The sequence below is a fragment of the Poecilia reticulata genome, chromosome 12 (assembly GCF_904066995.2).
Source record: "Poecilia reticulata chromosome 12, P_reticulata-male-v2, whole genome shotgun sequence".
NCBI lineage: Eukaryota > Metazoa > Chordata > Actinopteri > Cyprinodontiformes > Poeciliidae > Poecilia > Poecilia reticulata.
The window spans coordinates 16029649-16040263 of NC_088841.1; the positions used below are offsets into that span (position 1 = coordinate 16029649).

At 38.8% G+C, this 10615-nt stretch overlaps 1 protein-coding gene across 2 annotated transcripts; it reads right to left on the bottom strand.

Moving 5' to 3' along the window:
- Positions 1 to 789: 789 nt before the first annotated feature.
- Positions 790 to 10615, bottom strand: LOC103473713 (prolactin-releasing peptide receptor-like). 2 transcript variants are annotated; one of them, XM_008424151.3, is made up of 3 exons: positions 10133 to 10615; positions 5265 to 5720; positions 790 to 3477 (listed from the first exon to the last, which is right to left on the bottom strand). In XM_008424151.3, exons 2-3 carry the CDS (start codon positions 5711 to 5713, stop codon positions 2844 to 2846), a joined length of 1083 nt encoding a protein of 360 aa, XP_008422373.1. In that variant the 5' UTR covers positions 5714 to 5720; positions 10133 to 10615; the 3' UTR covers positions 790 to 2843. The 2 variants fall into 2 exon arrangements, with proteins under 2 accessions (XP_008422373.1, XP_081469373.1); XM_081613247.1 differs by lacking the exon at positions 10133 to 10615 and adding an exon at positions 7688 to 7783.

A 10615-nucleotide genomic window follows, 5' to 3' on the forward strand; every position in this document is an offset into this window, starting at 1 on the left:
TATGATTTTGTTTATCTGGAAGATAGCCACTTCGTGGGAGTACACTAAAAAAAGCAACATAATTTTTCCAGGTAAATGAGATCTTTTTTTTTTTCCTGCAGGCTTTGTTTCATTTTATCAAACAGAATAGCAAATGGCAAATGGTAATCTTTTATTCCACAGAGAGCATTAGGGTTACTGCTTCAGACTGAACCTCATCCATCTGCAGGAAGCCCGTTAGCAAGCCCCAGATAACGCTGACAAGATTTACGGGATCAATAAATTATCACGTTTCCCCGTTCTGAGCAGGTCTGATTCACATGCAAACATTTGAGCCTTCTCTGCATCTAATTAGCAAATTTTGCCATGCAGCTGCAAATTGACCCATTACTGTAATTGAATTTCCACTTCCACCACAGTCCACTCACACCAATATGATGAAGCCAGGGTTGTTTCAGACTTTTGCTTTTTTAGATTTTAAGCATTTTAATTTATTTACATGTATTTAACATGCAAAACATCAGCAAACACATTGTTTGATCAAACAAAATGAATGAGTAACAACTAACAGTAAGAAGAAAGGAAAGTACATTTACAGACAATGAAACATTAGTATTGAGAACATCAATATTTTCTCAGTGAATACTTTTCAAATGAATCTGATTTGAAATAGCAGCTGTAGGTGACCACTAACAACACATGTAGCAAAATAGAAATAAATTAGACCATAAATGGAATGTAAGAAAGTGAAATATCACAGAAAATAAGACTTGAAAACCCTCATTGAAAACTATTTGACATAAAAAAATAAAAAAAAAGTTAAAATGACCAGCTTTATGACGCCTCCTGTTTGAAGAAACTGGTCTCATCCATTACGCAGCAGGGATGAAAGTAAAAACCTTTCTCTGCACAAACCTTCTTTAAATCCTGAAGCTTCTGGGAGATTTTCATTTACCGTAATTTCTGGACTAATAAATGCACCAGAATATATGCCGCACCCACAAAAAAAGGGTTCAAATGTAGGCCGTACTTTTCTATAAGCCGCAAGAGTAGAAAGATTTACACACAAATATGTACAATAAATGCTTTTTTTTCCGTGCATTGCTTGTAAAAAAAAAAAAAAAATTATTAAATAGAAGACCAGGAAAAGTAATTGGTCACGATGAGCCTAATCGGCTTTGAACCAAAGAATTTGAAAAAGCTAGACTGCCGCAAGTGAATTTGTCTTGAGATGAAAGTGATATTGAGACCAGCAACGAAGAGATACGGAGGAAGTGAGTGTGAGTTTTTAACTCTTGAGAAAAAAATTTGCGGCTTATAGTACGGAAATTATGGTAGATTTATATTGCGTGACTGGCTTGGCCCATTATATCAGCTTTAATTTATTTCTCTAAACCAAACTGAGTATGGTTTGCTGCATTGTTTTACTTAAAACCAATTCAATCCCTTATTAACAAAGAAAAAAAATCAATGCATGCAACAGTAATTGTCCTTCATGTATCTATAAATAATCATCACTGAGACAGATAAGTTCATACAGAAGCATGTCAATGACATGACATAGTAGCTCTGCAAGAAACACAATAGTAAAAGTGGACAGTTAGGCCAATTTGACAGCTATAGCCTCTGCTACAGAGAAATATGACATTCATACCAACTTCAAAACCATGAGGAACAGAGCATACGCAGCACAATACAATACTGATCATCAGATTGTTTTATATACAGGCAATTTCAAATGATCACGTTCAAAAATAAGACGACGACTTCGATGTAGGTGTGCATTCGTCTGCTGCTGGCATAAAGGCAATGAAAGCCTCAGGGCGCAGCCTCATAAGTTTAACCTCACACTGCTTCAGGAAGGATGCGAAGATCCAATCTGACGCGAGAGCCTCACTAGAACCAATCAAATAAAAATGGTCACATGTAGTGACCGTTTCTAAAAAGTGTTTTGAATTGATAGTTTAATTTTCCCTTCATTTCCTTTCCACATAAACCTTTTTTTTCATCAATTTCAATCTTGTCTCGGTCGTGATCCTCTCGTTTAACGGTGACATTCAGCGTCTCACGTTTTTCCAGGTAGTTACTTCCTGCAAACAATACGCTTGCAAATATTGAGCGTTCTGCCTGCATTTGCAATTTATGCATAAGATATTGAAGGACTGTGAGCTTGAAGAGCATCATCTTTAATAAACAAAATTATAAATCAGAATCCATTTAGTCATTACAATTCCTCTGTAAACTCTTGACATTGAACGAAACATTCAAGATTTCTTCAATTTTGCACATAAATTATTCGCATTAGGTTTGAGGCCATGACTTTAACACATCAAAGTTGTTACATAAACCAGACACTGAAACACTTGAAAGCTAAATGGAGACTTTGCAACAATCAAGATGGTTAAATAATAGACTAAAAACAATAAATATCTTTATTTTTGATCTCATATGCCTATTTATTCAATACTTTACAACAAATAGGATGTTTGAATTGAAAATGTCACTTATTTTCTCAGTATATGGTTTTCAATAACAAACAAATCCTTCTTACTGCTTATATGAACAATAAAAATGATTGCTTTTCAGTAAATATCTTAAGTTTAATCATATATACAAATCTTGAAGATGAGTGACACCATCACATCTTTTCCACTGTTTTTAAAGTCTTTTTTTAATGCTTTACTGACAGTTTTTAGAGGCAGTTTTCTGAAGCGCATTCAGACGGATGGAACAGCAGCGAATTTGATTTTGGTTTGTGCATAGGAGATTATTTACTGCTCGACAATGGCTGAGTTGCACCTATACTTCATGTTGATGGATAGCGTTGGTCAAGTTCCCAGCTGCACAAAATACAAATAAGCAGGTTACAAAACCACTCCAGCTGCGCAGTGGCTGGCGGGGACTCCAACGCGACGGTTGCACTTCATCATCTTCCTCAGCTCTGTGCGGAAGCGATCGTGAAGCCACGCGTAGAGGAAGGGGTTGCAGCAGGAGGAGCTCATGGCGCAGAGGTGGCACAGCAGCTGGATGAGTAGGAAGTAACGCTTGTTTATCAGGTGGATGTCGATGTCTCTCAGAACGTTGAACACGTGAATGGGTAGCCAGCAAACGGCAAAGGCAGACACCAGCAGAGCGACGAGGCGGAAGATCTTCCTCTTTCGGGCCTGGTGAACGCACACCTGGTCTTGCGACCTGTTTCCGGGGACGATGCACTTTTTCAGCTTGACGGTGATGCAGAGGTAGGAGACAAAGACGGCCGAAAGGGGGAGGACGTATGTGATCAGCAGCGTGCCGTAGGCGTAGGCCCGTCTTTCCTTCTCCTGGCCCAACCAGAACTCCTCGCAGATGGTGAAGCCTTCTTCTTTGAACTCGACATGGTAGGTGTGAGTCACCGCAGGAGCCACCAGGCCGCAGGACAGCAGCCAGATCCCGATGAGGACGTAGGCACAAGTGGCCACAGTGGTTCGCTTCTTCAGCGGGTGAACCGTGGCGTAATATCTGCAACGGAGGGAGAGAGTGGTGCTTTACAAACCTTAACAGAATTAATGGATGGCTCATCAGGACCAGATTGATGAGTTAATGCCACTGTGGCATCTCCGGAAGTATGATTAAACTGAAAGTTCAAGTCCCAGCGATCAGATAGTGGAGAAATGCTAAATGGCTTAATTAGGCCTAAAGCTGTTTCTGTGCATCTAATGAGGTAGGCTGACGTGCTTTTCAATCAGACAGCTAGCTTTGTGCTGAGCTGTCTGTGACCTGTAAGGCCTAAGTGGCAAAGACAGGCAAAGAATACATTTTAGCACTGAGCTCAGGTGTGTCAAAGAACAAAAAGTGATCCAATCTAAAGGAGAGAAGCTTTACTAAAGATAAATGAAGGCTTGATACTTAGAAAGCCAAATGAATAATAGCTATTTGAAGCTCACACTTTCTTATTTGATTTTTTTTTTGCATGTTCAATTAAGAATAATGACATTTTCAAGAATCTGACTAATCTAGCTATATATTTCACACCATGTTAGTTCTTATGAAAAGTTCACTGATTAGGAAATTTCACTTATTGAGCAACTGCTTGCCAAATAAAGACCACATCATTGATTAAAGAAAGCAGATTAAGATTTTTTTGTACATGCAAATCAATACCTCCCTTCATTTACCTAATTTTCAATAATACAACGCAATTGCATTCATTGGCTTGTGAATTCCTAGGTTAATATTGTAATCCACTCTTATTTAGAAAAGTGTAAAGTGTTTTTGTTTGTGCCAAATTTTGCTTGGTGATTTATACCTTGTAAAACCAATACACCACACATTTCATCGTATTTTACGGGGCTTTATTGAGCTGTAGATCATCTAAAAATGTAAATGAGAAAATTAAACAGAATCTGTCAACCAGACGACTATTGGTTTTTACACTCTAAATCTGAAAGAGTGGCAAGGAAAAAACAACGCTGAAATGCTAACAAATACTTGAGCATATGGATAGATATCGACACAAATCCTGCCAGAAGCTGAAGAAAAGTTTCTGCACACAACTTCCCTGAATGTGTTGGGTTATGGAGACAAACAGGAATGCAGGTTCCTCAGTTCTCTGTTGCCTGGATACAACATTTCACAGCGCTTTACAAACGCTGCCTTCAAGATGCGCCACTGTGAATTTCATACTTTGTTCCCATGGCCTTCAGTAAAACAAAGTAGTCAACAACACTGATTTATATTTTTTTTATAAAGTTGCCTTGGGCAAAGCTACTCCCATGTTCCCAGTCATAAGTGGATATAATACCCATCCATCATACCAACTCTTCCTCAGGGTCTCCAAACTTTGCTCAGAAGTTGGTAAAAAAAAAAAAAGAAGAAAGCTTTTTTCTTATACTGCACCTTAAATTTGAAATAATTAGCAATATACATTACAACTTCAAATTAAAACCGTTTTATTTTGTTTTGAATGCTCTACACCGGTGAGCCTCTTGGTTAGATTTGTCTCAGAAAAGAGTTGTTATGCCAAAGAACTTCCTTGTAAAAATAAAAAAAAACAGAAATTAAATAAAAACAGTGAAAACATCATAATCATCCATTGCTTTATATGACAAAATTCCTAATTGAATACACTGAAGTTTGTGGTTGTAGCATGAAAAACTGTGGAAATGTTTCAAGAGGCATGGACACTTTTGTAAGACATGCATATTTAAAACATGAGAGCACAACACTGCAAATAAATCTAAGTAATGTAAGAAAAAAATTGAACATTTCTGTCAAAGTTGTGATTGCCTGCAGGCATTTCCACCCACCTGTCCACAGCGATGGCTGTGAGCGTGAAGACGGAGACGTAAACAGTGACGGGTTGGATGAGGAAGACCAAGTAGCACATGGAGCGGCCGAAGACCCAACCGTGTGGATTGAAGGCGTAGGCGAGAGTGAAGGGGACGCACGTCACACACATGAGCATGTCCGAGAAGGCCAGGTTCCCGATGAAGAAGTTGGTGACGTTGTGCATCTTGCGGGTTTGGCAGATGACGTAGAGGAGCAGGTAGTTCCCAACGACGCCCACGACAACCACGAGCACGTAACAAGGGATGATGAGAGGCTTGAACGTCTGCAGCAGGGCCACGTCTGCAAACTGGGAGCTGTGGTTGGTGGAGTTGCTCTGCACTGCTACCTCATAAATGCGCCCCTCAGGTTGCTCTGCAGATGAGGAAGGTGGCGTGCTTCCTGTTGGACCACTGCGGTTTGCCTCCATGTGCGCACTGCAACAAAATCGAGGCAGGTTCATGGTCAAACATCACCAACACCTCTAAAAGGTCAGATACTTGGAAAAATATAAACAGGGAGGGGAAAAAGTTCATGACATTTAATAAATGGAAGACTCTTGGTAGAAAAAGCATGCTTTTACAAGCAGCAACACATTCACCCGTTCAGAGGTAAAGAGGAAGGTATAATGAGGCAGATGGCTGTGAAGGAATCTCATTATAAATGCAGAGAGCGATTACTTCCACCCACCAATGAAATGTGTTTTAGAAACACCACATGACAACCTTAGGTCCTAATTTACATGCCGAGAGCTGGAGAAAAAATGTCATAATTAATCAACTCGCTCTGTTTGGCCTGTTTAGCATACGCACAAGAACTAAGCATGGCTGCAATGCATCGCTTTTAGGTTTTCCTTTTTTGTGAACGTGGCTGCTGCCCGTCATCATCTCAGCTCATCAAGAATAAATTAACTGAAAATTCAATTAGGACACATTTATTAAAATATTTAAACACCAATATATCTTTAAAATATTCTTTCGAGCCTTAGGCATTATTCCTTTGAAGCCTGACAGAAATAATGAAATTCCATCATTTTCTGCTTCCCAGCTGTGAGGCAGAACTGGACACATGCATCCCAGTGCCACCAGAAGTGTTTTTCAGAAATTTTAAAACAAAAAACTCCCCATATCAGGCTTGGAGACCCTCCAGGCAAGTTGTAATAGAGCTGTATCGGTTTACCTGCATCACATTGTCATTATCGTTTTAATTAATGAACTCTGGAAATCTTCCGCCGACAAACCGCAGGAAGTTCAGGGTTGCGCCCTCATCTCGTGGTGACTGTCACATGAGGCTGTGCATGAATGCATTCAAATGACTTCACCACTGGCTCTAGCCTTTTGAAAAACGTTTGACATAATGAAGGTCTTTGATGACCCTGAACCGAATGGAGCTCTAACTGCTGATAATAAATATTCAATTCAGGCTGGTAACTGGCAGCTGAAAGAAATTTTTATTGCAAACTTTAGCAACTTTATGCAGATGGAGTCGCAGCATTTTCCCTCAAGGACAAGAGCTTCGTACACCGGGCAAATTAATATGTAAAGTTAACTTTTGCCAAAATGTTTCTTCTGACAGGAAGCGGTATTATTTTAGCCAGTCAAATGTTGAATTTGAATCTGATAGAGAGTCTAAAAGAGCGGACTAAAGATTAGGGTGATGGCTAAGACGCCTTCCAACCTCAAAGCTAATTACACAGTCAAAATGTCCTAAAACCACATGAAAAAAGACAGACTTTTTAACAAAAAACAAAATGTTGCACTGAAAGGAACATAAAAAAAATAGCATAGCTGAAACAGAAATGTCATTCGTTCATGTGAGGCTAAAGTCAGCATTACAGCACAACTTCCTGCTGCAAGGAAGTTAGAACAGTAGCAGTTTAAGTCTATGAGCATTTATCTTGAAAGTAAGATAGAAGCTCCCCTGTTAGGAGTTAAGCTCTTTGTTTCATCAATGAAAGGAAAGAAACTAAAAAACAAATGGATGAAACATCCCTTCTATTTCAAAAGTGTGAAACATAAAAAAAGAAAGCAGGGAAGTTGGAAGCGTCCCATAAACAAAAGGCAGAATAAATGCAGTAAATAAATCTCATATGCAATTTCAGTTTTTTGGGTCTCTGAGCGTGCCAAGCAGCTTTCAAAACGGAAACTGAAATGTGCTTTACTCACAGAAGCCACCAGAATTATATCTGTAAATAAATCTAAAAACCACTTGAACAAATACTGGCTGATGCAATTTCTGAGATTTAGCTCTTTATACCTGACAAAGCAAACTGGAGTTACTCTGTCAGGGAGTCATCTCTAAGTTCGGCCACGCTGGACCTCCAAATCAAAAGAGAGCACTCTTCTTCTGAGGAATGTATAATCTAAGGATGACAAGCAGTTGTGCATTGTTGACAGGAACTGACCTTTGTGCCTGAGCACCGCAATGTGGGAGCTTTCAGAGTTCAGGAGCTACAAGCATTCATCCTTTGGTAACTTCTAGAAGAGAGGACGCTGCTCCTTCAGCTCAAAAGATCAGAGAAATCAGAGCTTAAGGGGGGTTAATGAGAAGGTATTCTGATCTGTGAGAAGCAGAAATTGATCTGAGAAAAAGGCTTTTCTGCTTTTATGCACTATTGGAAGTAAATAGAAAAGTATAAAAATGGCATTTTCAGTTTTATTTGTATTGTTCTTTTCAAATGAACAAATTAAAAAAATAAAAGAATGATAATTTTTTGCCAGATTGCTCATCAGTCTGCATCATCAGTGGAGTTTTCCTCCACTGAATTGTTATCACCTGCAGCCCTGATAGTGAGACTTTATGGTTCTGCTGTCTTTTCACATTTGTCCTCTGCTAATTAGCATCATTTGTGCTGTGGTGCAGACTGGGGAATTAATCTCTGCAACAGTTGAAGCAAAGACCTCTTACTTTTCACAGCCAGTTATGCTATCAATGAATGTATTGAACAGGGATTTCAATTACAACGTGATGTGAGGTTTTGTCTTTTGCTTTGAGTGCTGTTGACGATTTTAACCATGTTTGTGTTACTCTGAGAACTTTTTTATGCTCCAAAATGTCATGCAATAAAAAATACTGTCCAAAACCTGATTTTAAACTAAACATGTAAATGTATTTAAATAGACAAGCATCCCAAGCAATCTACAAATACAAATAAATAAGAAAAACTGATTATATTATATAAATGAGTGGAATGTCACCAGGAACAAGTATTCATCAAGATAGAGACTGCAAAAAATCCAAGTGACCAATTCCAGTATCTCAGTAAAATGACATTAGCTGGTTTGTTGCTGTTAGGTATTACTAGTTTCAGATACTTTTATCTGAATGTTCCACTTAGACTTTATCCAGGAAGGTAAATAATATAATTTCACCATAAACCAGCCAGGACTAAATGTTCCTCACACAATTTGTAACCAAGGACTCAGAATAATAAGCAGAAGACTTTTACAGGGATCTTGTAGAAAAAGCTCAAGAAATACCTGGAAATACCAGGTACCTTTTTTATAATGAGTACAATAAGTTAGGCGCTCACTGCACAAGTCTCCACTGATGAAGAAAAAGAATGTTAAGGCTAATTTAAAGTATGCCGATTGTTTTGTGTTATTTCATATTTTCTTATCACTTGTTCCCTATCAGACATTTTTCCTGTTTTCTCAGTTTATCTTCAGTTTCTTCCCATCCCTCACAGCTGCACGCCGTTTCCAATTAACCACTTGCTTTTTGTTCAGTAATCAAACTCTCCCAACGTATCTCTCAAGTAGGAAGCTCTTGGTCAACATATTCTGTTACTCACACCAGCAAGTTCCAATCCTTCATAGCTTTTAATTAAAACTGTTTATTTTTGCCCGCTTGGCAATGATCTCTGAAATGGTGTTTCAAAGAAAAGTTGTTGTCAGCCGTTGCCGTCCTCTGGATTTTAAAAACTGTTTGTCAGTGTATTTTTCTTGGTACTCTAGGGTGTGTAAAACATTTTTAAAAAACCTGTCACGGTTCTGATGGCTCTTGAAAGCAGTGAGGACACAAAGACAGGCAGCTTTTTTCCTCCAGTTCTGTTGTTTCTAAGCATAAAGGTGGATTCGCAGGCATTTTCCTGATATATGTCCAGTATGAGTTAGCGGCAAAGTTAAACTTAATTTAAATTCAACAAATGATTTGATGCTTCTCTCCTGAAAGGCAGTCGCACTCGCATCCTAACTGCTGTGCTCCACATCATCACATAATCAGCCCTGCCCATTTATCTGTGCCCCAAAGGATGCTTCAGACCGGTGCGGCAGAAACCTGCCAGAGGGAATCATATGTGACCTCCTCATGCTTTGTTGCCAACCTTTCTGCAGTATAATATTTTCATAGGAAACTGATGTTGTCCTCAGTCTTTTTCTCTTGTTTCCTCAAGACAATATTTGTTGTCTTGGTTTATAGCAACAAATTTAAAATTATGTTTTTCAGTGCTTGGGGGGCGGGGGGGGGGGGAATTATCAGAATTTTGCACATAAAATCAAAGAAATTCAAAATTTAACTGCAAAACAGAACTCCAAATGCAAAACATTTCCCACATTTGTTTTTTAAGAAATAAGACTTAAGTTTTGAAAACAGATATGTAAGTTTTCTCTTTTCAAACTGGTTGATTTTAATGTATCACTTGAAAAACACCAGAATCTGAAGCACACCATTGTCATTGCACTCCTACAATACATCAATATAAATCCTTCATCTTAAAGCTAATCATTTCTTGCAGTGCTTTTAGCAACAAAAAGAAAACATAATTACATATAAATAAATCTACACTCATTTTATCTTGTTACATAAAATGAGCCAAAGCAAAGCTTTTCAGTGATAGAGCCTAACTTACCTGGTCTGATATTCCTCGAAGAGCAGCGAGGACTGGTACCAATGGACCTTGACAGTATGCTTTTCCTCAGTGAGGGAGCTGAAGCTGCTACTGTTTTAAACGGAGAGAAAGAAGGTGGGAGGCATGCGGAGCGCAGAGGGAGAGGAGATACGTATATCCGAGATGTCTGTGGAAATGATGGGGAGCCAATTAGACGGCAGAGAAACCAACAAAGATTGATGTCTGGGCTGGACTTGGTGATGACGTTTGATTAGTTAGTGGTCAGGTCAGAGAGGCAGTTCGGTGTGAAGCAGGATTATTCATCTGCTCACAGGAATGGGCAGGGTAGATTTATTGTGTCTTTTTAAAATTAGATGCTAATGTAAACAGGCACATTTTCTACAGCTCTGTATCAATGAGCTGCTTGTTCGTCAGCTTTAAAACAAAGTTAGTTGATTCTTCAGTGGATATTTTGACTCTGGTCTGAAATCACATGACAGCTTG